This window comes from Wallemia mellicola (genome assembly GCF_000263375.1).
Source record: "Wallemia mellicola CBS 633.66 unplaced genomic scaffold WALSEscaffold_7, whole genome shotgun sequence".
Lineage (NCBI taxonomy): Eukaryota > Fungi > Basidiomycota > Wallemiomycetes > Wallemiales > Wallemiaceae > Wallemia > Wallemia mellicola.
The window spans coordinates 360,712-384,815 of NW_006531964.1; the positions used below are offsets into that span (position 1 = coordinate 360,712).

Here is a 24,104-nt window from a genome sequence, read left to right on the forward strand (position 1 = left end):
ACAGACGGGTTGCTATCCCACGAACGTAACAGCATGATAGCATGGATAGGCTAACGCACTTGACTTGGTCGTGGTGGTTCTGTGAAATTTGCTAGAACAGCCGCTATCTGGTGATACAGAAATGTGGCAGTAACTAACAGCTTTTATTTTGCTTTTAAGTTCGTAGCATAGTCAACTACAAATTTCTGGTCATGACAGTTTGAGAAGAAGTTGTCAGGCTAGCTTTAGCGCAAAACTATCATTAAGACAGAAAATAAAAATGGGAAGAGAGTACGTGAATATAAGAAATATACGTATATAGATAGCTAATATAATCATTCTATAGAATTGTTCACATACAAACGGGTCAAGTGAGTTAGAGACTTCGGTATGTGATTGTAGCTAACGCTGGCAGTGTGGTAACCAAATCGGTTCTAAGTTCTGGGTGAGTGGAAATTTATACGTTTTAAAGTATTACTAAGAATACGCAGGAAACACTCAGCGAAGAACACGCCATTGACGGTTCAGGTAACTACTATGGTAACCTCGACCAGTGAGTTACACGATAAACAAAGCATTCTATCTAACAATTGAATAGACAACTCGAGCGTATCAATGTTTACTACAACGAAGCAGCTGGTTAGTTGACATACACCCAAGACAACGTATCTAACTTGCTTTTAGAAAAAAAATTCGTCCCACGTTCTGTATTAGTGTAAGGAAACCCTTAAATAACTTGTTAGGACACTACTGATGGTCCCTCAGCGATTTGGAACCAGGTACAATTGAAACCGTAAAAGCCAGCCCTATCGGTGGCTTATTCAGACCAGATAACATGATATTCGGTCAATCATCAGCCGGTAACAACTGGGCTAAGGGTCACTACACTGAAGGTGCCGAACTTGTTGACCAAATTCTCGATGTTACACGTCGCGAAGCTGAAAATTGTGATTGCCTGCAAGGTTTCCAAATAGCGCACTCCCTTGGTGGTGGTACTGGTTCTGGTTTGGGTACACTCCTCATTTCAAAGATTAGAGAAGAATTCCCAGACCGTATGATGGCCACTTTCTCCGTTGTTCCATCACCAAAGGTTCGTTTTTGTTATCCATGCGTTCTTTTAGCGACTAACAATGTATTTAGGTTTCTGACACCGTCGTCGAACCATACAACGCTGTCTTATCTGTCCACCAATTGGTTGAAAACTCCGACCTTACTTTCTGTATCGATAACGAGGCCCTCTACGATATTTGTTTCAAGACACTCAAGCTCTCTACTCCAGGATATGGTGACCTCAATCAACTTGTATCATGCGTCATGTCTGGTATCACCACCTGTCTCCGTTTCCCAGGTCAGCTCAACTCTGACTTGAGAAAATTGGCTGTTAACATGGTTCCGTTCCCACGTCTCCACTTCTTCATGGTTGGTTACGCACCACTCACCGCCAAGGGCAATGCTCAGTACAGAGCTGTCAGCGTCCCTGAGCTTACCCAACAGATGTTCGATGCTAAGAACATGATGGCTGCATCAGACCCAAGACATGGTCGTTACTTGACAGTGAGTATATTTATCTAGTTTGTCCGATACACCTAACCATGAACAGGTCGCCGCATACTTCCGTGGTAAGGTCTCCATGAAAGAGGTCGAAGACCAAATGCAGTCCGTACAAAACAAGAACTCTGCTTACTTTGTTGAGTGGATTCCAAACAATATCCAAACAGCCCACTGGTGAGTGTCTTTACAATATTAGCAACTCTATTGACTTTAAAATACCAGTGATATCGCACCAAAAGACACCAAGATGGCAGTCACATTCATCGGTAATACCACATCCATCCAAGAGCTCTTCCACCGTGTCAATGACCAATTCAGCGCTATGTTCCGCAGAAAAGCCTTCTTGCACTGGTACACAGGAGAAGGTAAGTACTGCTAGAAATAAAGACACCAACTGATCACGTCGTCAGGTATGGACGAAATGGAGTTCACCGAAGCAGAGAGCAACATGGCAGACCTTTTGTCAGAATACCAACAATACGAGAACGCCGGCGTTGAAGAAGAAGAGTACTATGAAGAGGAAGTTATGGAAGAAGAGGTAAGCAAATATAAATCACGTCACTTTGACGAATAACTAATTAAATAAAGCAGTACGTCGAAGAATAACTTTCTTGAATTCCATTTTATTTATCCATTTCGTTGTATCTAAATAAAATTTGTTACTTTAGTCTTGCGAGGGCCAAAGCTCTCACCTCGAGCGCCTTTGATCCAAATCTTTAAGTTCGCTTTGAGTTGAAAATGGGAAGAGAGTGCGTAAATAAGTAAATATGCGCATGAATGTGTAGCTAATAATGCTTTCATAGAATTGTACACCTTCAAACTGGTCAGGTTAGTAGTTTAGGTGACGTGTACGACGTTTTTTGCTGACAGGGAATGCTGTAGTGTGGTAACCAAATTGGTAAGGTATACTTTAGTTGCATTTACAACGTTTAATGTGTTTCAAGGTGCCAAATTCTGGGTGGGTTGTGCGCTTACTCCCACAAATCCTTCTTACGCCAAATAGGAAGTTATCGGTGAAGAACACGGTCTTGACGGCGCTGGTAACTACCACGGCAACGTCTCAGAGTTAGTATTACTTTGTTTTATTTTTGTCCGCTCATTATCGATTCAGACAACTCGAGCGTATCAACGTCTACTACAATGAAGCCCAAAGTGAGCAACGCGAGAAAGCTGAAATGGACATTCTAACGTGTATTCTGTAGCTGGAAGATACGTACCACGTGCTGTCCTCGTGTAAGTGACCTTTTTACGTGTTTTACCAAAAGTCTCACCCACGTTTCAGTGATCTTGAACCTGGTACCATGGACGCAATCAAATCATCACCACTCGGTGATCTTTTCAGACCAGACAACATGGTCCACGGTCAATCAGGTGCCGGTAACAACTGGGCTAAGGGTCACTACACTGAAGGTGCAGAACTTGTTGACTCAGTCCTTGATGTCGTCCGTAAGGAAGCTGAAGGATGTGACTGTCTTCAAGGTTTCCAAATCACCCACTCTCTTGGTGGTGGTACCGGTTCTGGTATGGGTACTCTCTTAGTTTCAAAGATCAGAGAAGAATTCCCAGACCGTATGATGGCCACCTTCTCAGTCGTTCCATCACCAAAGGTCTCAGACACAGTTGTTGAACCATACAACGCTGTCTTGTCTGTTAACCAATTGGTTGAAAACTCAGATGAAACATTCTGTATTGATAACGAAGCACTCTACGACATTTGTTTCAGAACTCTTAAGCTTTCTACACCAACTTACGGTGACCTCAACCACTTGGTTTCTATTGTTATGTCAGGTATCACCACCTGTCTTCGTTTCCCAGGTCAATTGAACTCAGATTTGAGAAAATTAGCAGTAAACTTAGTTCCATTCCCACGTCTTCACTTCTTCATGTTGGGTTACGCTCCATTGACAGCTAGAGGATCACAACAATACAGAGCTGTCAGCGTTCCAGAACTTACTCAACAAATGTTCGACGCAAGAAACATGATGGCTGCATCTGACCCAAGATCAGGTAGATACTTGACCGTCGCCGCATACTTCCGTGGTAAGGTCTCAATGAAGGAAGTTGAAGATCAAATGCACAACATCCAAAACAAGAACTCAGATTACTTCGTTGAATGGATTCCAAACAACGTACAAACTGCACTCTGTAACATTGCACCAAAGGGATCAAAGATGTCAGCAACTTTCATTGCAAACACAACCGCTATTCAAGACTTATTCAAGCGTGTACACGATCAATTCAGTGCTATGTTCCGTAGAAAGGCTTTCTTGCACTGGTACACCGGTGAAGGTTGGTTGATATTTTTAAAGCGTATTTAATTTATTACTAACAAACACTCAGGTATGGATGAAATGGAATTCACTGAAGCAGAATCCAATATGCAAGATCTTATTTCAGAATATCAACAATATGAGGCAGCTGGTATTGACGAAGATATTGAAGAAGAATACATTGAAGAAGGTGCTGAAGAGTACATTGAAGAGCAATAAATATCTCATTGAGCTACCGAACACTTCTCTTCCCATCTTTCCACTCATCCTTCAAAAATAATAAATCCAACTAATATAATAACTTCTTCTTTTTGTTCGTTTTAATGAATAAATACCCATTCCGCTCGCTACATTAATATGCCTAACAACAATTCTATTTTATTCTTTTTTTACAAAAAACCCAGTAAAATGACATTTCTAAATACCTACATTACCATGAGTAGCCTCTTTCACAGCTTTTGATTCAACTACCCTCTTCGTGAGTTCTGGATCGATACCTTCGATATCAATGACTCTTCTTTGCTTGTCCATCAAACCGTGGAATTCTGTAGGCAAGACATCTCTTTCGAAGTTGAAGGAAGCCTCATCTTTGAGTGCATTCTCGACGGCTTCTGAGAACTTTGCCGCATGAGCTGTTGCAAGGCAAATTTGGTAGACGTTGCTCTCGTTCTTGACATCACTTGATGCTTTCAAACCAACAGCTGTGTGTGGATCGACTGTGTAGCTCTTGAAGCCTGGCTCTGGTTGAGAGAAATATTGTTTAATTGTTTGGGTAGTTTGTTCATCATTGACTGATGACGCTGTAAAATCGCGTCTTGCAACAGCAAGGGCTTCCTCTGGAACGCTGAATCTTCCGTTGGTTTTAAGCTCATTCATCCAGTTGTTTACTTGCTTAGAGGCAGCTATTTTGTCACCCTTTGTCATGGATTCTAAAACAATGTACCAGAGTAATCTTTCGAAATTTGAAGAGACGAGAATATCCATAGCTGGTGAGAGTGTTGCTTTTACACCACCAACAACCGCCAAGGCTTGCTTACCGTCACTACTGCCTTGTGCAGCTTCGACGGCACCTTCGACCGCTTGTACGTGTTGGTTTGAGTCATACTTTTCGTATACACCAGTTCTCCAGAATCTGGTGAGAATGTCATTTGCATTTGTTGCAATAACCATAGGCTGGCTAGGCAAGCCAAGCTTCTTAGCATAGAAACCAGCTAAGATATCACCAAAGTTACCAGTTGGGACGACGAATTGAACTTCTGATCCGGCAGGTGTTTGCTTTTTAGCGAGGAAGTAGGAGTAGAAGTAGTAGGTAATCTGTGAGAGAATTCTAGCCCAATTGATTGAGTTTACTGCACCGAGTTTGTGTGTGTCGTTAAATGGCTTATCGGAGAACAATGACTTGACGATATCTTGGCAATCGTCGAATGTACCCTCAACAGCGCAGTTGTGTACATTGCTGTCGAGTACGGTAGTCATCTGGGCTTCCTGGATAGGTGAGACTCTGCCTTTTGGATGGAGGATGAAGATGCTGATATCGTCCTTACCTCTAACACCGTAGATGGCTGCACTTCCAGTATCACCTGAAGTTGCACCGACAATAGTTAGCTTCTCTCTGACGTCGCCTGGCTGCTTGTTTGCGTTGCGACGCTTGAGGAAGTATTCAAAGAGATTGCCTAAGAATTGAAGTGCGACGTCCTTGAAAGCGAAGGTAGGACCATGGAACAATTCAAGGACGAATCTGTTGCTGCCAACTTGGGTGATAGGGGTGCGCTCGCTGTGTCTAAATGTAGCGTATGATCTTCTTATTAAATCCTTGAGATCGTCGGCTGGGATGGAATCCTCTGGGACAAACAGCTTTGTCAATTCATAAGCCAATTCTTCAAATGGAAGGTTTATCCATTTCTCTTCCCAATTCGCTGGTAGAGAAGGAATCTCGGATGGAATGTACAATCCGCCATTTGGTGCAAGACCTTGTAAGATAGCCTATAGATAGATTAGAAAACGCTGTAATATTACATCGATAGCCTTCTTACATCCTCAAAGCTCAATTTCTCGTCACCGCCGCGAGTTGATAGATAGTGCATAATGGTCGTAGATAATAAAGAAAGATTTTAGAGTACATCTGATAGTTTCTCATAATAGTTGTATATTTTCTCCGGTGTTGGTCCACCCACGCATTGTTGCATGAATGCGTCGAGGCCACCGTCCTTGAGTTGCTCTTTTACGCTGTCTGTACATTGGCTGTCGTAGAACCAGAATGCGACGTCCCAGCTGTGTGCATCATCTAATACGAGATCTAAAATCTTGTCCTTGTCTTCGTCGCTGATGTTCATTCCGGTGATACTGGCAGGCGTAGCGTTGGCTTCAAGCTCAACAGGCGATTGACTACGTAAATCATCGTGTGCAGCGACGTATGCCGCCACGAATTGACTAGAAAAAATCCGTGAGTTGATTTCTTAACAAAGAAAAGAAAACACTCACGAGTTGGCCATACAGCGAGAACCCTGGCCTGGATTGTGCTTTTCTTGTCCATTACTGAAATGGTTGCTAGATAGCGAGTCAGTTGTATATTTGCTTCGCCAGCTTATCTCACATATTGTAGCGGTACTCAAGTGACTCATTCAACTGCCAGGCGATAACTGCTGCACTCTCACTTGCACTCAATTTGTGCTCTTCAATGGCCTTAGTTAGTTGCTCAGCTGCTACTTCGCTTGTTGCACACTCGTCTGCATATTTGGCATCAGTGCAGCTCGAAGTCTTTGGCGCAATATCTTCTAATTGCTCCTTGGTGATGGCTGTGGCTGTGGTGCTGAAAGCTATAACAGCTGCTTTGTATAATAATCCTCTCATGACGCTAAATGACAGCTGGAATCTCAAATTTCAAACTAAAGTATACCTTCCAAATAAAGAAATTATTAATAAAAAATCTACTTAACAACCATAAGTTTCCCTGTATTTAAGCATTTGATCAATTAATGCTTGATCCGCTTGAGTAGTCTCGAGATATTTGATAATATCTGTCATACCGATGACGCTAAAGACATTAACACCGTATTCCGACTCAACTTCCTGAATGGCTGACTTTTCACCTTGACCCTTCTCTTGTCTATCGACACTGACGACAACACCAGCGAATTCTGCCTGTTCGCCTGCATTCTTGATAAGGTTTATCGAGTGTCTGATCGATGTACCACCTGTGATAACATCGTCTAAAACTAAAACTTTTCCTTTGAATGGTGCACCAATTATGTTACCACCTTCACCGTGTGTTTTAGCCTCTTTTCTGTCAAATGCAAATGGTACGTTAATCTTATGTTCAGATTGCAAGATAAGCGCAGTGGCTGCAACTAATGGTATTCCCTTGTATGCAGGACCGAATAACATGTCAAACTTAACGCCGCTGGCGAGGATTGCCTCTGCGTAGGCTCTCGCCGTCATAAGGACGAGTTCACCAGTCGATAAATCGCCTGCGTTGAAGAAGTAAGGTGATGTTCTGCCACTCTTGAGTGTGAAAGTGCCGAATTTTAAGATCTTGTTAGACAAACAAGTCGTGATGAACTCTTTCTGATAATTTGCTAATCCAGACATGATTGTAATAATAAAAGAAGGTAATAATCTATTATAGGTATATTTACAAACATAATGTCACTATTGATGTATATCGTAAACTGCTCACACTAAACAGCTCGTTATAATCACACCAGAAGTTTTGCTTTAGCGTTGCAAACTTAGACCAGATGAGTCTTTTTTATCTCAAATAGCCAATATTCAACGCAGTAAGTGTTTCTACACAAGTTTTCTCGCAAGAGAAGACTTTTAAGCTTTCCAACAGCGGGATGAACAGTGTATGAGCTATAACACAGTACATCTACACTGAGGAGACTATAAATGATAAATTTATAGCTATTACTGGGATGAATTCGCCATTTTAACCATTTGATGATCGTCGTTCATTCTTGAGAAGCTGCTGTCAAATGTCCAGCTAAATATTCTCTAAAATGCCCACAATTCCAACTTTAGTTAGTACTATAGTCGGTTTACCTCTATCCTTATGGACATTTAAAGTTTGTCTTCTTGCTAAATATACATGAAAACTAACGCAACCAGTGCATGATGTTAGTAGCATTCCAGCGCAGAATCATATACATGGGGTACTCTCCAATAGGCGCTCGTCAAGAATTACTTAGGGATATCGACACTCTCGGTCCATTCGACGTGCGAAAGATTTCAGCGGATGTCTCACCCAAAGTACGCTTAGACGGCTTGGAAGTTTGTCGAAAAAGTGCAGGAGATAATAATAAACCGTCAATTCTGTTCTACTTACAAGGAAATGCCGGCAATCCACTATCGAGATTACCTGTATTCCATAAGTTACTTCACGATAAAGCCTGCGTTGATGACTTGAAAATAATCGCATTCGCACCATCCTCCTATTGGACAAGCAGTCGGCGTCGACCCACTCAAACGAAATTGCTTGAGGATTACAGGTGTGCTTTGCAGAAGACATGCGAACGATATCCTGAATCACCGATTTTCATATACGGACACAGTCTAGGTGGTGCAATATCGACGATTCTCCTAGCTGAGCACCTCCACGACGAGAATATCAACGGATTGATACTGGAGAACGCGTTTGGGAGTATACCAGATATGATAAAGGCTTATTTCATAAGCCCCCGCATACCCTATTGGCATCTACATAGGTTAGCGTTCGATAAATGGGATGCAAAGAGCGTGGCACATAAGGTCAAAGCCAAAACGCTCATACTCATTAGCGAAAATGATGAGCTCGTTCCGCGAGCCCATGGTGAGGCACTTCACTCACTGATCTCTAACTCGCAGTTAGAAGTAATACAGGGTGCGCTACACGAAAACGCGTACACTAGTACCACCTGGAGCAGGACAGTGAGCAATTTTATCAAGACACATATGTAATTATAAGCGATAATAAATTAATTAATAGATCTAGTATACTGATAACAAAAGTCTAATCCTCTACTCTGAGTGCTTCAATACGAATCGGTAGCGAACGTCGTTCTTTTGGAGTCTATCGAAAGCAGTGTTAATGTTCTCCTCATTCAAGTCGAGCATCTCAATAGCTGGCTTGATGGAGTGTCTAGCGCAGAATTCCAACATCTTGTAGTGTTCGAATCTATGAACAGTAAGGTAAAGGCTCTCTCCAGAGATAGGAACTCACCTAGTAGCGACAAAGCTACCACCGACTTTGTTCTCTCTAGCGAGGAGAGAGAAGTAGCGGTTGGTTTCGAACTTGCCGAAGTCAACACCGAGTGGAATGACAACACCGCGTGGCTTTAAGCAATCAATGTATTGGTCCCATGGGACTTGACCAGAAACAGTGCAGAGAATGAAATCAAACTTTTCAGCGTCAGACTTTGGAACAAAGCTTTCGCCATCTGCGCGCTTAGTGACGATAACGTCGTGAGCACCAAATGACTTAGCCTCATCTGCCTTGCTCTCAGAGGTGGTAAATGCACCAACTGAGCAACCCCATTTGTTGGCAACTTGAAGGGCAAGGTGGCCAAGACCACCGATACCAATGACGCCAACTCTGTGGATTGGCTTGATGTCGTACTTCAAGAATGGCTGTCGACAGTTAGATAAGCGTGCAATCACGTCGAACAACTCACTGCTATAATTATTATTAGAATGCACCCTACATTTCTCTAAGTAACTCACAGAAAACAGTTGCACCAGCACATTGCAATGGTGCGGCATGTTCAGGTGCCATACCTGCAGGAATCTTGTGTACGAAACGCTCGTTCACCTTAGCGTACTTTCCGAATCCACCGAAATCTGTATCAGTTTCTCCGTAAAGTTGTCTTGAAGGACAAAGGGTGTCGTTACCTGAACGACATTCGTCACAGGTATCGCATGAACCGTGGACGTAACCTTTATCTTTGTTAGCGAGTCTACATTTCTAAGCTCTAACTAACCATAACCAACAACATCACCTTCGCTTAAGTGTTTGACGTCAGAGCCGGTCTTCTCAACTTTACCAACTGGTTCGTGTCCGAGAACGATACCAGCTTCAATAAAGTCTTGAATGCGTTAGTGTATATACTATTCGTAATACCGTTACTTACGAACATCAGTGAAACAAAGACCAGCGTGAGTGAGTTTGATCAAGACGTCGCTACTGCCGATATCGCCTACTTTACCGGTAGATTCAACGATCTTACCACTCTCAGTACCTCTGTATGCCTTGAACTCAGTCATTGTTTTTCTTGTTTTTGTCGATAAATTGTGTTGATAAGCGAGAAGAACCGTATCTGCAAAGTTTTAGAGGATGTGGAGGTTGAGCAATATAACTCAGCGAAACCCTGACAAATCAATCTGAAACATTATAAATAAATTTCCATTCATATGGCCCTAATTCTCGGCTTACGATGTTGCATCATACGTACGAACTCAAGTTTTCTCTGTAAAATTTTCGAGAGTGATTAAAGTTGACTCAGGTAATGACCACTTAGGAGTGTCAATTTGAAAGATGTCGACGTAAACCGAGAACTTTTGACATATTAGTGCAAATTATGTAATTTTTGACACTCGCTTAGCACCGCTTTTAGTCAGTGGGGCTGCTAAACTGATAAGCATTCTGATATCAAGGAGAAAGAATCCAAATAACACTGTCAGGAATACCGGATATCTTCGTTCTATCATGACAGGCTCTGCAAATATATTTTCAAAAATTTGTAACCATTTCATAATCACATTGGTTCCTGGTGGCAATGTATCATTCGACACGTATCTATTAGATTTCAGTTTATTATAATTCCGAAAACATTCATATGGTTTGAAAGGATAAGTGTGTAAAATGAAGATTTTGAAATTGCGCACTTCAAAGCGTTTCACTGATCTCACCGGATCGTATTACAAGCAGAATGCGTCTTTGATTACTGAATGTTTTACAAAACATCTTATCATTCATCGACTAAACAAAATGTGAGATCATCCTGAACATCTTGGATAGGCATGCTACACTTAGACAGTCAAGTAAAAAGTTCTGTAATAATGCAAAGTAATTCTCGGAAGACAGTTTGAACTGACAGTGTTAACTCCCGAGTTATGATATATGCAAAGCAGCCATTTTGTTATGCTGTTTTGTCCAGGTATATCAGTAGAGTATAATCTTGATAATTGCTATTATAGTCGATCTGACAGGCTATCTTCTACCATAACGGTATCTATGTTGAGCCAAACATATATACATCAATAGTGAACAGATCTTCCCCGAATAACTGGCCTTTCCTACTTTGCATATCATCTGTATAACTATTAACCGACAGATATCGTATGAGAATGTATGAGCAACAAAACTTCAATACTTCGTCCAAGTATTTTTGTTTATTGATTCGATACCACCGCTTTTTCACCAAAACACAAAACCATCGTACATAATAATCAAAGATTAATATGAATAACTAAAACATTAAATATTAAACTATCATAATACTTTACACAAGGCATCTTGATTTACAACTTCGCATTCTGAGACATTTATTCCAAGTGCTTGAAGACGAAACGGTAACGAACGTCATTCTTTTGAAGCCTTCCGAGTGCCTTGTTGATGTTTTCCTCAGTCAAGTCAAGTAACTCGATTGCTGGCTTGATACCGTGTCTAGCACAGAATTCCAACATCTTTTGGTGTTGATATCTATTTGAGACAATGTTACCACCGATCTTGTTCTCGCGAGCGAGCAAGGAGAAGTAACGGTTAGTCTCAAACTTGCCGAAGTCAACACCAAGTGGGATGATTTGACCGCGTGGCTTTAAGCAGTCAAAGTAGTTGTCCCAAGGAACTTGTGATGAGACAGTGCAGATAATGAAATCAAACTTCTCAGCGTCAGACTTTGGAACAAAGCTCTCACCATCTGGACGCTTAGTGACGATAACGTCGTGAGCACCAAATGACTTAGCTTCATCTGCCTTGCTCTCAGAAGTGGTGAATGCACCAACTGAGCAACCCCACTTGTTAGCGAATTGAAGGGCAAGGTGACCGAGACCACCGATACCAATGACACCAACTCTGTGGATTGGCTTGATGTCGTACTTCAAGAATGGTGCGAAGACGGTTGCACCTGCACATTGTAATGGTGCGGCGTATTCTGGAGCCAAGTTGTCTGGGATCTTGTGGACGAAACGTTCTTCGACTTGGGCGTATTCACCGAACGCACCAAAGTCAGTGTCAGCTTCACCATAAAGTCTTCTTGAACCACAAAGGGTGTCATTACCAATGCGACATTCGTCACAGGTGTCACAACTTCCGTGGTTGTATCCTAGATGACATTAGAAACATTCAACAATTGAATTGCATCCTTACCATATCCGACGACGTCACCTTCCTTCAAATGTCTGACGTCAGTACCAACCTTGGTGACCTTTCCTACTGGTTCGTGGCCGAGAGCAATACCAGCTTGAACGTAGTCTATTTATAGTGTCAGATGTACCATTTAATAAGATTTCACACGTACGAACATCCGTGAAGCAGAGACCAGCGTGAGTGAGCTTGATCAAAACATCATGTTGGCCAAGTTCAGGTACTTTTCCAGTTGATTGGACAATCTTGCCGTCTTGTTGTCCTCTAAATGCTTTGAATTCTGTCATTTTGTTAACTTCTGATGTGTTTCCAAAAAAAAAGTAGAAGCTTTGACTCCCAGGAATTTAAAATAGAAGGTGGAGGTTTTACGTCATTGTATTTATAATAATTCTTCTAGAATAGTTTTGCAAACCGTTGAATATAATTTATATCTTGATGGTTAGTGAAGCTGCTTTTTTGCGTACCCTTCCAGTAGAACAGTTATGACATTACCTAGTATATGATGTAGCTTAGATTGTCAAAATTTTATAGCTAACTTACTTAAATTTCCTACCGCATCAAAAATATCAACTTCACCTCAGTTAGAAACGTCCCCAGCTACAGGGCTTCGAATAAACTTGGAAGTCAAATTATGCAGTAGACCTATTTTGTCATACATCCCAAACCTTATCATGGTGTTTGCCTTTGTAGACTAGTGGTTCATGATATTCACTTACTTTGCATTTGTTTCTATTGTAAATGAAAATTTGTGAAAATTTCAGCGTTCTTCAGAAGTGTCTGAGGTTTTTATATGGATAAGAACTTAATGAAATACTTTCTTTTACGCAATAAAAATTCCTTATATGGGTGAAATAATTAATTTAGCACAGATTAGCATGCAGATTAGACAGTAGGTTTGGTAAGTTTATATATAACATCTGAAGGGAAAAGAAATTCCATAGAATCCTTTTCATCGATAAAGAATTTAAGTTCTTCAGTTAGACTTGCGGTGGTAGCGTTCGTATGATATACAAACGCCCCTACCATTATCAATGCTTTCTTCTAATATAGCAATTTCAAATGCTCTACCGGCTACAGAATGATGACTAAGAGTCTCTTCCGTCTTGTTAACCCTTATTTTCAAAGAAGAGATGTGTCAAGCGAGCATGGGTAGTTGGACCACAAGGACAACTATCAATTTAACCATCTACAAAAGCGGTTACATTTTCTTTGGTTACCGTACCATCAGAATTACTTAACTCTTGAGAAAATATATGATATCATAAGTAGCAAGAATTTGTTCAGTTTATAAATTGCTAACCACACCAGATTTTGTGCTCTGCAAGCTCACTAAATGCAATACTGGATGTAAAGAATTACTTGCGCTGATGAAGATAAGACATATCATTCTAGCCACACTTATTAGATCTTTGCAAAATGGACCAAACTTTAGTCATACCGTATCTTAGTTCGACTGGATATTGTATTTGCTTGTGAATATTGAGACATTGCATATGTGATACCAAAACTAAAGAATATGATAGCTATGACACTTGAATATACCTAGTATATCTAATAGCCCCGGTAAGAACAGACTATCACGCCGATTTCTGTTCTAAATATCAGACTCACTGCCTGAATCCAACCAATCGTCCTCAACTAGATTTCGTCTGTTTTGAATACAGCACCTTTTATTCAAAACCATGAGATTATGTAACATTATCTCGAACAGATACTTTTAGTTGTTGGTACTCACGACTGAGACATGGAAAAATATCATACGACTAATTAAGTGGTCTTCAGAGAAAGCGTGATTCACATGTCTTTCTTTATCTTGAAATAATGCTGACTTCTGACTGCCAGCAAATCTCGCCAATGACGAAATAGGGGCGATTATTTTCCGCTCATAAGATTATTTAAGCGAATATCTCTCAGATAAGTTACTTTGACAAGCAAACTTCATTTCAGAAATATGTTAGTTTTAACAAAGAGTGATGTTTCAAAAGTAATAGATGAATTTCTCAATACTGATGATTTAATTGATAATCAGAGAAACGCATTGATAAGCTTCTCAAAGGGAAAAGTACAGAATCCACTGCGTTCAACAATCAAGTCAGGGAATCATAATTTGCTTTACATGCCCTCTAGTGTTGATCATCAAGCTATCGGAATGAAAGTTGTCGCTGTACCACTACCAACTGCATCAGTGAAGGTTAAATCGGATGGTCTACCTGGAGCGACGATTGTACATGATGAATCGACCGGATTAGTTGAAGGACTTGTGAATGCTACCGAATTGACTGCTTTACGTACAGCTTCTGTGAGTGAGATTATAGGATCAGCCTAATTGATTCTTATTACTAAATCAGAGCTCATTACTCGGAACATCGCTATTTGTTCCCAAATCCGCGAATCCAAGAAAGATGGTCATATTCTCTACTGGGAAACAAGCTTACAATCACGCTGCTTTATTTTACAGATTTTACAAAGAATCAATCGATGAGATTACATACTGGAATCATAGTTCAACAAGTTTGGATATCCTGAATTCAAGTATGTTTGATTTTGTCGATACCGAAATTATCCAGTCGGTGATAGCGTCGAGTGAAGGAAAGAGAGTAGATGAGAAATTGTCTACTGCTGATATTGTCATTTGTTGTACGCCATCACTGGTCCCCCTCTTCCGCTCGGACAAAGTTAAAGAAGGTGCACATATCACCCTTATAGGTTCATATAAACCAGAAATGCAAGAGATTGACACACGGTTGATACATGACGCAGGTGATTCGATTATTGTAGACTCACGTAGTGATTGTGCTGAGGAGGCTGGTGAATTTATCAGGGCAGGAACGGATCTTAGTAAGGTACATACTTTAGGTGATTTACTTCAAGATGGAAGTAGTTATCTCAAGAGAAACGGTAGGGTATCAATATACAAAGGTGTTGGAATAGGTATCCAAGACTCAAGCATTGCTAGGCTTATCCTTGATAAAGCTAAGCGTAACGATATCGGAACGCATATCGATTTCAATTAGGTTTTAATATCGTGATTGTTATTTTTATGAATTACCTATTTTCAAATTATAACCATTTTAATTTTCCTACATTCAATAAGGCCTTTAGACAACTTATGGCTGAACCGACTTAAAAGGTATCTATGTCTTTATTTCAGGATGCACCAATGTAATTGATAGTACTGAGGCTGGGTTGGTGTTACTGTCAATGAATTGACTGATACATACGACTTTCTACAGACGCTCATTGAGTTCGAGGCTTTTCTCACCAATTCAACACCCAAAAAAATCACTATCGCTTGATGACACTGTATATGTAAACAAGCATTAATGATGGTAGTAGTGTCACCATATTTAGATGGAAACCCCCTAAAGGTCAAGCTCACGTCTTCTAAACGAAGGAATTATCAGACGAGGATGAAGTAAAGGAGTAAAGTAGCCGGAGGAGAGCATGAAGATATTTTGAAGCATTAATAATTAAACAGAAATTGTATTTGCTCTAGAGCTCTTAAGAGTATCCTTGTTAGCGTATCAAAATCTAATGTCACTTTAATAGTATAGAGATAATAGATGTCAATCTGTAAGTGTAATACATGGTAAGCCATGAATAAAATATCACTCTATTCTTCTGTATCGGTTGCAGATGACGGTTCAAGTCATACAATGAAGTAGGTAAAGAGATAATGAAGACATGCATATCACTGACGACGTCCAGGCTATTAAATAATACAGCTAGGAAATTGATAAAGGATATAGGATTTAATAAGCAAGTTCTAGTTGCTGCTCACCCAAATATAAATGCTATGGCAATAGAAACGCTCTACGAAGATCCTGTAAAACAGTTGATAGACGAGTGGAGAGAAGAAGGCTTACAGCATCTACGCGAAACCTCTAATAAATCCATAAAGGATCTCATACAGCGGAGATTAGATTGGAACGAGATACAGGGCAGAGATCTGGTGATGAGTGTAAGTTGTGCGTAATAGGCTATGGTATCAGCTCATATATCAGGCATACGTATACGATAAGGACTTTATCAAGACAGGATGGAGTATAGCCGATGAAATTGCCTATCTCAGCAAACAGCCTGTGGAAGTGAGTCGGAATAATACAGCGGAGCTGTCTAACGACTGTATAGTCATTCTATACTACGCGCATAGGTATATTCAAGGCTTACACGACGTCGGAGCTGTTTCAATTACAAGACAAACATTTTGAGCCTGTACTCGATGAGGAGCTGGGCAAACAAGAGACACTATCTAGGATGTATAACTATTCAGACTTTATACTAAGAAGCGTGAGTATGCCTTTTTGTATATCTTGAACCCACACACTCACCATCGTCACCAGTGGAAATCAATTTTAGATAGATGTTGAATGAGAAATATAACAATTATTTTAAAGATTTGATAAAAAATGATAATTTAAACAAAAATGAATTATTTAGAAAGCTATATAAGCACTCGACGAGCCATAGCCATCTCCAGCATTTCCAGCATCTGATTAGAGTCGATGACGGCGTGGAGGAGCTCAAGGAATTGTCAAATATCGACGATGATCTTATTAGCAATTACTACACCCTGCTTAAGTCGCAGCGCGATGAGAAGCTTGCTGGCGAACTCAAAAGGGAACTACGTAAGAGCCACCTTAATCCACTCAATGATAAGGAGATCAGTGTATTATTAAAGGAATACAATGATAAGCTCTACATCAGATTTCTTAGCATAAAAACCAAACAAGGTGACTCAGTTGAGGATATCTTTGAATTGGGTATATACAACGAGGTAACAGATGCGATTGTTATCGACCAGCTCACAAAAACAAGCAATCACGAATACAAGTTTAGACTGGGCGAACATGCAGTCAAACACTCTAACAATCTAGACGTCCATTTGGATTTCTTAGATCTTCTACTAAAGCATCCACCGATTTCAGTCAGTGAGGTACTCTACAAAACATACACTATCATCACAAAAACACATCAAACACCTAAGTCTGGTCATTATAATGTAAAAGTCGTGAAATTTCAAGATTCCATGTTGAACATCTGGAATTACTACAACAAACCAACATCACTTATACCTGTCATAACTGATTTATTGATAAGTTGCCAACAGTATACGTTCCTATCCCAATCCAACTTCAGATCGTTGTTCTACCTCAATAAAGACATACCATTCACTCAGGATTTAGCAATCCGTTCATTCGACATATATTACCACCTCGTTCATAAATCAAGAGAAACTGATGCAAAAAATGTGAACATCCAGTTGAGAAGTCTACATGGTGATGAAACTATCGACCCATCTAGTATAATGGATTTGGATACAGACGGTGTATTCTATCAGACTATTTATGATGCTATCCCTGTTATCCTCAAGCAATTTAAGTTTGATTTGGCGAAAGAGGTAGTCAAGCTGGTTGACAGCAAGGAGGGGGATTTGTTTTACGCCAAGAAGTGTTACTTGGAGGGTCTGCTTCTCGCTTATGAAGCCGAGAATCGTGAGTCTAGCAACTTTCTGTTTACGATCTACTAACAACAACGCCAAGAATGGGAATCCAATAACCGCGAGAGTCTATTCGGAGAATCCTTGGAACGCATTCACAAGTCACTTTCTTTGGACCCAAAGAATACAACGACATTGAAGCTGTACTCGTGGGTTTCCGATCAAGTGTACAATACAGACACAGCTATTAGCGCCTTAAGGGAAGCACTCACAATTGATTCTAGTGATTGGGAAGCATGGCTGAGATTGGCAAACTTGCTCTCCGCAAAAGACACCAAGGGCGCTCTGGATGTGGTGCAATCGGCGCTCGATTTGTCTGAAGGCACATCATCTCGCAATGATCCACTCGCTCCAGAGACGGTTTCATCAATCGAGAGAGCACACTTAATTATGAAGCTACTTATACTTGAAAACCTTCTCGTCGAAGAAACAATCGGGGTGGACGAGGCATTAAGTAATCAAACAAAATTGTTTGGATACTACTCTAACAATATACCAAAATCAACGAAAATGACGAAATTGATGGAAGAGTTCAGCTTCTATCACCCTTCTGAGCGTCGCGTCGGTAAGAGAACGAGTGATGACGACAGCGCCTTCAACTACCCCCTCAAATTAAGCTCAAGCGAGGGAGCACTTGCCAAACGCAGACATGGCCTAGAGAGCTCTTCAAGTATGGTTAGTCAGCAATCTACGAACTCGTCGAAGCAATCAAGCAGGAGATCACGCTTGCACGTCCCCGTACCACATATCAGTGTTGGTAGTGCATTAGGTAAATTCCGTTCAAAGAAACACCCAAGATCTGTTAATGGTACTGCGCCATCTATCCAGACTGCTCCAAATTCAGATCTGGACCTCAACAAGAATCTTCCGCGCATACGAGTTTCTAGCGTACCAAACGAAAAAGCGAAGCAGAATGCAACAAATGGGACTGTTGATCAAAATAAATTGACCATAAGCAGCAGTGCATCCAATGTGGGTGTTGATGTACAAGACTACGAACACAGAGAGCTCAACCTCTTGACTGAACTGTGGTTGATGAGTGCCGCATCATACAGACGTAGTGGAGATCTTGAGCAAGCTGCTAATGCATTGAATATGGCTGAAGAATGTGGTCCTACGTATTGTGGGGTTTACGTTGAGGTGAGTGAGGGTTCCCTTTTGAGAGACGTCTATTGACAACACTTATAGCTGGCCAAGCAATGTGTCGAACAGAAAGACTTAAAGTCAGCCAATGAGGCCCTCATAAAGGCGCAATTTTTAGCTGCTTCCTCAGCAAGTGAGAGTGAAAGATCATATCAGATAGCTGAATATGAATACGCATCTTCGTTATTCAACTTATCGGATGAAGTCAATGAAGTGCATCCAAATCTCGACAGCAATAGACGATTAGATGCTGTCGAAGGTCTCCTTGAGACACTACTGCGTTCAAGCCATTTCATACATCGCAACTATCCAGGTGCTCACTACATGCTCGCGATGTGTTACAAATCTCGTAATCGTCTGGGTAAAGTAAAAGGAAGTCTTGAATCTGCACTTAAAGTGGAAAGGACGGTTGGTGTTTTATCATTAGATGGTTTGGAGTTCTAGATTTAAACAAAGAAGTGCATATCCTTTTTTTATACCGTTTACATTCAAAACTAATCCTCTATTACTATTTTAATAGACATACCGTTCTCAATATAGTTTCTTCATTTTCATTAAGTAAAACATTTATGCATTTATGAATATCTGATATGCGAGCAAAAGTAAATGATATCAAAAAGTCGTAAATTCGTTAACTAATCAAATGAACATATTAGACTTATTGTGTGTTAGCTACACAGACTGTTTTAGATTTTAACTTACGCTACCTGGAGGCATAGGTTCATCAAAATCTGGATCACCACCGAAAGAAACCCCACCAAATCCACCCGATGGACCTCTTGAGCGCTTAGTAGGATCATTGAAAGGTGGCTGTACACCCATACTGCCACCTGGCCCGAAAACTGGTCCTATGGGATCATAACGTGCCTCTGGAGGGTGTGCGAAGAGCTCTTCCGGTGTAGGATGCATACCTCCACCTGATGGTCGACTAGGCCCACCTAGTGTCCCTGGCTGACGCAAATTACCAAGTCCTATACCTGAAGGTGGATTATTGAACGACTGGAAAGGATCTAGATCTGATCCACCAATATTAGGTGCCAAATCCTGGGATGCAGGTGGTGAAGGTATATTAGCTTGTGCATCTCTGCTAACTTGCTCAAAATTACGGTCTTTCTTCTCCTGACTTGATTTCCTAGGTTGAGGAGTAGCTATGGCGTGGGAAGAACGTTGAGATTGGAGCAGGGATGATACACTTTCGTTCTTGTCTTTTTCCCGACCGTTGTCAGGTACATGGGTTGTAGTTCCAATATCGTACTTATCAGCTGGTTCTGTAATGTAAGACAAATCGTTGTCTCTAAACAATGCAACTTCAAGGTCATGTGCTAATGCTGAAAGTCTATTTTCTTGTTCACCACTGTCTGTGCTTCTAAATGCCCTATAAAGTGTCTGACGTTTGACGGGGAATGCACCAACATTAAAGTATTTGTCGAGATGCACGACGACAGTTCTAATGTCCTGCTATTGTTAACTATATATTAACTACATAAAGTAACGCACATTATCGACTCCACTGTTATCTACACAAACGACAGATCTCGATATACCACCAAGACTAACAACACGTATTTCCTTAGGAGGGTTATCCACGCTGAGACAATAGCAAACTTCGTCTTCGCCACCTTCGCCATCATCCTCGTCGACGTTTTCGAAATGAATACCAGCGTAGGCTTTCTGACGTCTAAGTAGAGCATATATATGATATGCTAATAATTCATTAGCCGATGTCAACTCATGTGGCAAATTAGCCCTCGTATTGTCAAGCAGTTCAGTCATTGACAGTTCGTTGATAAGAAAGAATGAGACAAGAATGTGAAAATGCATAGTGACGAAAAAAATATTTTAAGCTGCGGCTTCAGATGGAGTTTGTGGGATGTCTTCATGTATACTGGTAATAGCCTGTTTAATTGATTGTGAGCGAAGAGCCAATGCGGAGCTCTTATCAAGTATAGTTGAGAGAACATTTGGAGTCTCAGTTGGAATGTAAACAGCGTTAGAATCAACGACAAACTTCTCCTCCTTGCTTATCCAGCTCTTAAACGCATCTTCAGATAATCCAACCTTTTGGGCAATTTCGCTAATTGTGACATGTGAATGTATACGGCAATAGGCTTCGACAACATAGAATCTAGCACTTGAGAAGAAGTCGTCCTTAAGTTGCTCATTTGAGAGGAAGAAATCTTGTGTGAATACAGTGTCAATTTCCTTGAGTTGAGCTTCAACAACATTGAAATCAAAGTCAGTGTAGAGAGCCTCAACAAACTTTGTAAGCGGGTCTTGATATTGGTAGGTCTCGATGTTGACGACTCTAATTAAGTCTCTAATGAGTGATTTCTGGCGTTGTGATTGCCTAGAGGTGGCAATAACAGCGATTGTGTAGTATCTCAATAACCATGGGCAGGCAGTTTGGAGAGTGTTGAGGTAAGCAGTATGTGAGAGCAAGTCAACAAGGACGTCTCTACCTTGTTCGTGGTTGAAGAAGATAAACAAGCCCCAGTGAAGCAACCAAGTACGTTGTTGGAGTTGGATGACAGTGCCCTTATCCTGTGAGTGTTGTCTGTCGATCGTCTCTCTCAAGCCATTGAAATCCTCCAATGCCTGGTCGAAGCTACCCTTGAGAATGTTTGAAGCGAGAATACCCCATTGGCTAGACAGCACCTTAGCTGGTTCAGTAGAGAGAATTCTAAAGTGGTAAAGATATTCAGCGGCTTCTACGTAGTTACCTGAGCTGAATTGAAAGTGTCCGTAGTCATAAAGAACTTCTATAGAATTTGGCTGGAGGTTGAATTTTTCTTGGAGGATTTCGCGGTTCTTGTGTTTATCCTGAGTTAAGTGGTTGCTTACATCTGGGTTTGTGAGCACTTCGAGTACTTCCTTAGCCTTTTGCTGGTATTGCTGCTGTGTGTCGACGATGTGCTTCTTCTTGTCATCTTGGGATTCATGCGGGTTGATTTGACTAGCGTAGTCTACCATATTTGTACCCTTGACTAATTCATACTGGGCTGATTGCAACTGGTTTTGGTTGTAGATATCTAAATCTGTGAGGTAGTTGAGCAATGGGAGAGCGAGATGGCGATCCAAGAATGGAATGAGGCGCTGTGGAGAGTTTAGTTACATCTTTGATATATAGACAGTCCTCACCGTTGTCAAATCGTATGCAACCATTTGGTAGTAGACTATCAAGAGGCGTCTTCTCGATGAAAACTATTTTCAAGATATCTAAGCAGTAACAAGATATATTTTCAGTCTACAAGAAGCTAAATTGTAAGTTTCACTCACGCATCTCTCGCTATTCGCCAAATCTGCGAATACCGACAGCAGCAAGGCAGAAACAGCTGCGATGACGACCGGAGAAACTAATATAAGGATAATATTAATTATCTCTATATCCTATGATGTTTTTTAATACATGCTCATTAGTTTACTTTTGTTCTTATACGACGAGGATGCTAAATGGGTGATCCTGAGCAACAAGTAATGCGCTCGAGGAGTCCAGCCTCATTGATAAGTGGTGATTCATCCAATTTTAACGTACGACTCAAAAACTTTGGTACCGCGCCTGAACGGAGAGTATGCATAGATCTCCCTCGGGAGGTCGTCAGAGTTGATAGGGACTATCAATTCGGAGAAATCTGGCAATTCGCTAGGAGTTTTCCTATGGAGCTAGAAGGGCGTGTACGTTTATCTTTCTAGTCATGCGAAGTATGCTCACTTAAATATGTAGCTAAACCCAGAGCAATATCATTTCGCGATACACGAGATAAATTACCAGTTATCGCGAGCATTCAATCCCTGGTATGCGGTTTTAGATCATTTATGCGATATAGCGAGTTTCTACACTCTCAGTTTATTCAAACGCACTTACTTTGAGAAGCGAATATCAGAATTAGAGGGCACGCTTAATTATTTGAATTACAATTTATTCAATCCTGCGGGATTGAATATACTCAACCCATCAATCATTGGATTCCTCTATCTCGAAATTGAGTACTATTAAGTACAGTACTATTGACCTATTTAAACACATGCTAAGTTCACTGAAACACACTCCTTACACTACTTCACTTAATCACTAACTTGTATTATAATACCCTTAATTATTCGAAATACACGCTGTTCTGGTATACACTTTACATTACACTACTCACTGATATTACATTCTACTATCCCTGAATACAGGCTTTCGCTTTTCCAAATGAGCAGAAAGCGCTTCCTTGACATCTCCAGATTGCAGGGCGACAGAGTTGTGCGTAGCTGTGAATGCGAGGCTGTCTGCAACGCTGGAAACGTTTAATAAGCCTTCTAAAAAGTAAGCGCACTCACCTATTATCCCTAGCATTGAGAAGAATTTTCTTAGTAGATTGTACTGCGACTGGTGATTTCGACGCAATAGCGAGCGCAGTACCCATAGACATATTTAACACTGTTTCTCTGGACGATGTACAGGAAATGCCTGCAAGGAAGCCCATTTGAAGTGCCTGCAGTTGATAAGAGGAGATCGATCATTCATGAACTCAGACGTACCTCATTAGCATTGAACTGACGTCCAGTATAGGCGAGCTCTCTAGCCAAGGCATCATTCCCGATAGCACGTGGAAAGCGTTGCAATGTCCCGATATCAGCTGTTTCTATGTAAAAATTTACTGTTTAATTGTGAAAGTTTTAACTCACCCGCTAAACCGAGGTCAATTTCTTTGATAGAAAAGCGTGTGGAACATGCAGCATAACGTATATCACAAGCGGATGCAATATCAATGCCTAAACCAAGGACCAGGCCATGAAGTGCGGCTATAACAGGTACAGCGCAGGTTTCTATAGCTGTAATAGCATCCTGGAAATCCTATAATTTTATAAATCACCTGTTTTTCTAAATATAACACGTAAAACACTTACTACGATATGTTGTCTCAGTCTTGCCGTCGTTTGGACCACTTCTCCGGTGGTATTCAGAAGGGCTCCAGCGTCGTTCATATCTAAACCGGAGCTAAAGGCCTTGCCATTGCCAATGAGTATGACCGCTCTAATCTGCGTATCGTTGTTGACGGATTTGAAGACTAAATCGTTAGCTTGTTGAATAAGCTGACAAATGGCACATACTATCGCGGAGTGCCTCCCACATTGGCTGATTGAATGCATTAAGCCTCTGCTGTCAGACAGGAGTACACCGTTAGATAACCGAGCTCACTTGACAGGTCTATCAAAGCTACTTGAGTAAAGCTATAAAATAAAAAGTAAACTCACGAATTAAAGCATATTGTCAATACAGATTGGTTCCTGTTCAGTTTAAAGTTATCCATTGTCGCTTAAGCGAGGGTGACCGTATGAA

The 24,104-nt window shown here is 40.9% G+C and overlaps 15 protein-coding genes across 15 annotated transcripts; 7 read left to right on the forward strand and 8 right to left on the reverse strand.

Moving 5' to 3' along the window:
- Positions 1-259: 259 nt before the first annotated feature.
- On the forward strand, positions 260-2,136 carry WALSEDRAFT_63882 (tubulin-domain-containing protein; the record flags this gene model as incomplete). The annotated part of the gene is made up of 12 exons (XM_006957881.1): positions 260-270; positions 326-350; positions 395-424; positions 471-532; positions 578-618; positions 664-694; positions 745-1,069; positions 1,120-1,533; positions 1,580-1,704; positions 1,753-1,895; positions 1,941-2,068; positions 2,122-2,136. 12 exons carry the CDS (start codon positions 260-262, stop codon positions 2,134-2,136), a joined length of 1,350 nt encoding a protein of 449 aa, XP_006957943.1.
- Positions 2,137-2,256: 120 nt separating this feature from the next.
- WALSEDRAFT_32276 (tubulin-domain-containing protein) lies at positions 2,257-4,147 on the forward strand. Its single transcript, XM_006957882.1, has 9 exons — positions 2,257-2,279; positions 2,334-2,358; positions 2,413-2,428; positions 2,475-2,488; positions 2,534-2,595; positions 2,642-2,682; positions 2,733-2,763; positions 2,813-3,819; positions 3,871-4,147. Exons 1-9 carry the CDS (start codon positions 2,269-2,271, stop codon positions 4,017-4,019), a joined length of 1,356 nt encoding a protein of 451 aa, XP_006957944.1. The 5' UTR covers positions 2,257-2,268; the 3' UTR covers positions 4,020-4,147.
- Positions 4,148-4,166: 19 nt separating this feature from the next.
- On the reverse strand, positions 4,167-7,400 carry WALSEDRAFT_60179 (threonine synthase). Its single transcript, XM_006957883.1, has 4 exons — positions 6,394-7,400; positions 6,282-6,347; positions 5,834-6,230; positions 4,167-5,783 (listed from the first exon to the last, which is right to left on the reverse strand). The coding sequence occupies exons 3-4, from the start codon at positions 5,882-5,884 to the stop codon at positions 4,218-4,220; spliced, it is 1,617 nt and encodes a 538-aa protein (XP_006957945.1). The 5' UTR covers positions 5,885-6,230; positions 6,282-6,347; positions 6,394-7,400; the 3' UTR covers positions 4,167-4,217.
- WALSEDRAFT_63885 (hypothetical protein) lies at positions 5,912-6,650 on the reverse strand (the record flags this gene model as incomplete). The annotated part of the gene is made up of 3 exons (XM_006957884.1): positions 5,912-6,230; positions 6,282-6,347; positions 6,394-6,650. The coding sequence occupies 3 exons, from the start codon at positions 6,648-6,650 to the stop codon at positions 5,912-5,914; spliced, it is 642 nt and encodes a 213-aa protein (XP_006957946.1).
- Positions 6,732-7,388, reverse strand: WALSEDRAFT_28381 (orotate phosphoribosyltransferase; the record flags this gene model as incomplete). Its single annotated transcript, XM_006957885.1, has 1 exon — positions 6,732-7,388. The coding sequence occupies one exon, from the start codon at positions 7,386-7,388 to the stop codon at positions 6,732-6,734; it is 657 nt and encodes a 218-aa protein (XP_006957947.1).
- Positions 7,401-7,798: 398 nt separating the features above from the next.
- WALSEDRAFT_68608 (alpha/beta-hydrolase) lies at positions 7,799-8,748 on the forward strand (the record flags this gene model as incomplete). Its single annotated transcript, XM_006957886.1, has 2 exons — positions 7,799-7,864; positions 7,908-8,748. The coding sequence occupies 2 exons, from the start codon at positions 7,799-7,801 to the stop codon at positions 8,733-8,735; spliced, it is 894 nt and encodes a 297-aa protein (XP_006957948.1). The 3' UTR covers positions 8,736-8,748.
- On the reverse strand, positions 8,742-10,042 carry WALSEDRAFT_32278 (GroES-like protein). Its single transcript, XM_006957887.1, has 6 exons — positions 9,905-10,042; positions 9,755-9,859; positions 9,498-9,710; positions 9,449-9,450; positions 8,998-9,404; positions 8,742-8,952 (listed from the first exon to the last, which is right to left on the reverse strand). The coding sequence occupies exons 1-6, from the start codon at positions 10,035-10,037 to the stop codon at positions 8,796-8,798; spliced, it is 1,017 nt and encodes a 338-aa protein (XP_006957949.1). The 5' UTR covers positions 10,038-10,042; the 3' UTR covers positions 8,742-8,795.
- Positions 10,043-11,318: 1,276 nt separating this feature from the next.
- On the reverse strand, positions 11,319-12,425 carry WALSEDRAFT_28384 (GroES-like protein; the record flags this gene model as incomplete). The annotated part of the gene is made up of 3 exons (XM_006957888.1): positions 11,319-12,097; positions 12,142-12,246; positions 12,293-12,425. The coding sequence occupies 3 exons, from the start codon at positions 12,423-12,425 to the stop codon at positions 11,319-11,321; spliced, it is 1,017 nt and encodes a 338-aa protein (XP_006957950.1).
- A 605-nt stretch (positions 12,426-13,030) lies between these two features.
- On the forward strand, positions 13,031-15,396 carry WALSEDRAFT_60180 (NAD(P)-binding protein). Its single transcript, XM_006957889.1, has 6 exons — positions 13,031-13,403; positions 13,447-13,526; positions 13,577-13,927; positions 13,981-14,437; positions 14,487-15,313; positions 15,360-15,396. The coding sequence occupies exons 4-5, from the start codon at positions 14,090-14,092 to the stop codon at positions 15,150-15,152; spliced, it is 1,014 nt and encodes a 337-aa protein (XP_006957951.1). The 5' UTR covers positions 13,031-13,403; positions 13,447-13,526; positions 13,577-13,927; positions 13,981-14,089; the 3' UTR covers positions 15,153-15,313; positions 15,360-15,396.
- A 79-nt stretch (positions 15,397-15,475) lies between these two features.
- Positions 15,476-16,513, forward strand: WALSEDRAFT_32281 (hypothetical protein). Its single transcript, XM_006957890.1, has 5 exons — positions 15,476-15,799; positions 15,847-16,099; positions 16,143-16,226; positions 16,270-16,428; positions 16,482-16,513. The coding sequence occupies exons 1-5, from the start codon at positions 15,735-15,737 to the stop codon at positions 16,506-16,508; spliced, it is 588 nt and encodes a 195-aa protein (XP_006957952.1). The 5' UTR covers positions 15,476-15,734; the 3' UTR covers positions 16,509-16,513.
- Positions 15,532-19,438, forward strand: WALSEDRAFT_60181 (hypothetical protein). The gene is made up of 8 exons (XM_006957891.1): positions 15,532-15,621; positions 15,688-15,799; positions 15,847-16,099; positions 16,143-16,226; positions 16,270-16,428; positions 16,482-17,633; positions 17,682-18,778; positions 18,827-19,438. The coding sequence occupies exons 6-8, from the start codon at positions 16,502-16,504 to the stop codon at positions 19,223-19,225; spliced, it is 2,628 nt and encodes an 875-aa protein (XP_006957953.1). The 5' UTR covers positions 15,532-15,621; positions 15,688-15,799; positions 15,847-16,099; positions 16,143-16,226; positions 16,270-16,428; positions 16,482-16,501; the 3' UTR covers positions 19,226-19,438.
- Positions 19,351-20,566, reverse strand: WALSEDRAFT_57204 (hypothetical protein). Its single transcript, XM_006957892.1, has 3 exons — positions 20,279-20,566; positions 19,484-20,236; positions 19,351-19,453 (listed from the first exon to the last, which is right to left on the reverse strand). Exons 1-3 carry the CDS (start codon positions 20,552-20,554, stop codon positions 19,421-19,423), a joined length of 1,062 nt encoding a protein of 353 aa, XP_006957954.1. The 5' UTR covers positions 20,555-20,566; the 3' UTR covers positions 19,351-19,420.
- A 24-nt stretch (positions 20,567-20,590) lies between these two features.
- WALSEDRAFT_60183 (hypothetical protein) lies at positions 20,591-22,233 on the reverse strand. The gene is made up of 3 exons (XM_006957893.1): positions 22,058-22,233; positions 21,920-21,997; positions 20,591-21,874 (listed from the first exon to the last, which is right to left on the reverse strand). Exons 2-3 carry the CDS (start codon positions 21,941-21,943, stop codon positions 20,621-20,623), a joined length of 1,278 nt encoding a protein of 425 aa, XP_006957955.1. The 5' UTR covers positions 21,944-21,997; positions 22,058-22,233; the 3' UTR covers positions 20,591-20,620.
- Positions 22,214-23,051, forward strand: WALSEDRAFT_60184 (hypothetical protein). Its single transcript, XM_006957894.1, has 2 exons — positions 22,214-22,453; positions 22,503-23,051. Exons 1-2 carry the CDS (start codon positions 22,232-22,234, stop codon positions 22,773-22,775), a joined length of 495 nt encoding a protein of 164 aa, XP_006957956.1. The 5' UTR covers positions 22,214-22,231; the 3' UTR covers positions 22,776-23,051.
- On the reverse strand, positions 22,227-24,086 carry WALSEDRAFT_60185 (ClpP/crotonase). The gene is made up of 9 exons (XM_006957895.1): positions 24,020-24,086; positions 23,964-23,972; positions 23,876-23,919; positions 23,672-23,832; positions 23,450-23,618; positions 23,303-23,400; positions 23,102-23,256; positions 22,504-23,058; positions 22,227-22,450 (listed from the first exon to the last, which is right to left on the reverse strand). Exons 1-8 carry the CDS (start codon positions 24,073-24,075, stop codon positions 22,932-22,934), a joined length of 819 nt encoding a protein of 272 aa, XP_006957957.1. The 5' UTR covers positions 24,076-24,086; the 3' UTR covers positions 22,227-22,450; positions 22,504-22,931.
- Positions 24,087-24,104: the final 18 nt, after the last annotated feature.

Coding starts and splice junctions, on each gene's coding strand:
- WALSEDRAFT_60181 (XM_006957891.1), top strand. CDS start 16,502: ATGTTGAATGAGAAATATAACAATTATTTTAAAGATTTGATAAAAAAT. Junction 17,634..17,681: donor CGCTTATGAAGCCGAGAATC/GTGAGTCTAGCA, acceptor AACAACGCCAAG/AATGGGAATCCAATAACCGC. Junction 18,779..18,826: donor ATTGTGGGGTTTACGTTGAG/GTGAGTGAGGGT, acceptor CAACACTTATAG/CTGGCCAAGCAATGTGTCGA.
- WALSEDRAFT_60184 (XM_006957894.1), top strand. CDS start 22,232: ATGGGTGATCCTGAGCAACAAGTAATGCGCTCGAGGAGTCCAGCCTCA. Junction 22,454..22,502: donor CTATGGAGCTAGAAGGGCGT/GTACGTTTATCT, acceptor TTAAATATGTAG/CTAAACCCAGAGCAATATCA.
- WALSEDRAFT_57204 (XM_006957892.1), bottom strand. CDS start 20,554: ATGACTGAACTGCTTGACAATACGAGGGCTAATTTGCCACATGAGTTG. Junction 20,237..20,278: donor ATAACAGTGGAGTCGATAAT/GTGCGTTACTTT, acceptor TAACAATAGCAG/GACATTAGAACTGTCGTCGT. Junction 19,454..19,483: donor AACCTATGCCTCCAGGTAGC/GTAAGTTAAAAT, acceptor CAGTCTGTGTAG/CTAACACACAATAAGTCTAA.
- WALSEDRAFT_32281 (XM_006957890.1), top strand. CDS start 15,735: ATGAATAAAATATCACTCTATTCTTCTGTATCGGTTGCAGATGACGGT. Junction 16,227..16,269: donor TCAGCAAACAGCCTGTGGAA/GTGAGTCGGAAT, acceptor ACGACTGTATAG/TCATTCTATACTACGCGCAT. Junction 16,429..16,481: donor CAGACTTTATACTAAGAAGC/GTGAGTATGCCT, acceptor CATCGTCACCAG/TGGAAATCAATTTTAGATAG.
- WALSEDRAFT_60183 (XM_006957893.1), bottom strand. CDS start 21,943: ATGGTTGCATACGATTTGACAACG. Junction 21,875..21,919: donor TTGCATACGATTTGACAACG/GTGAGGACTGTC, acceptor AACTCTCCACAG/CGCCTCATTCCATTCTTGGA.
- WALSEDRAFT_32276 (XM_006957882.1), top strand. Junction 2,764..2,812: donor GTACCACGTGCTGTCCTCGT/GTAAGTGACCTT, acceptor CCCACGTTTCAG/TGATCTTGAACCTGGTACCA. Junction 3,820..3,870: donor GCACTGGTACACCGGTGAAG/GTTGGTTGATAT, acceptor ACAAACACTCAG/GTATGGATGAAATGGAATTC.
- WALSEDRAFT_32278 (XM_006957887.1), bottom strand. CDS start 10,037: ATGACTGAGTTCAAGGCATACAGAGGTACTGAGAGTGGTAAGATCGTT. Junction 9,711..9,754: donor AGGTGATGTTGTTGGTTATG/GTTAGTTAGAGC, acceptor ACAAAGATAAAG/GTTACGTCCACGGTTCATGC. Junction 8,953..8,997: donor GGTAGCTTTGTCGCTACTAG/GTGAGTTCCTAT, acceptor TACTGTTCATAG/ATTCGAACACTACAAGATGT.
- WALSEDRAFT_60180 (XM_006957889.1), top strand. CDS start 14,090: ATGTTAGTTTTAACAAAGAGTGATGTTTCAAAAGTAATAGATGAATTT. Junction 14,438..14,486: donor CTGCTTTACGTACAGCTTCT/GTGAGTGAGATT, acceptor TTACTAAATCAG/AGCTCATTACTCGGAACATC.
- WALSEDRAFT_60179 (XM_006957883.1), bottom strand. CDS start 5,884: ATGCACTATCTATCAACTCGCGGCGGTGACGAGAAATTGAGCTTTGAG. Junction 5,784..5,833: donor AGAAATTGAGCTTTGAGGAT/GTAAGAAGGCTA, acceptor ATCTATCTATAG/GCTATCTTACAAGGTCTTGC.
- WALSEDRAFT_60185 (XM_006957895.1), bottom strand. CDS start 24,075: ATGGATAACTTTAAACTGAACAGGAACCAATCTGTATTGACAATATGC. Junction 23,619..23,671: donor GACTGAGACAACATATCGTA/GTAAGTGTTTTA, acceptor ATAAAATTATAG/GATTTCCAGGATGCTATTAC. Junction 23,059..23,101: donor CTCAATGCTAGGGATAATAG/GTGAGTGCGCTT, acceptor AAACGTTTCCAG/CGTTGCAGACAGCCTCGCAT.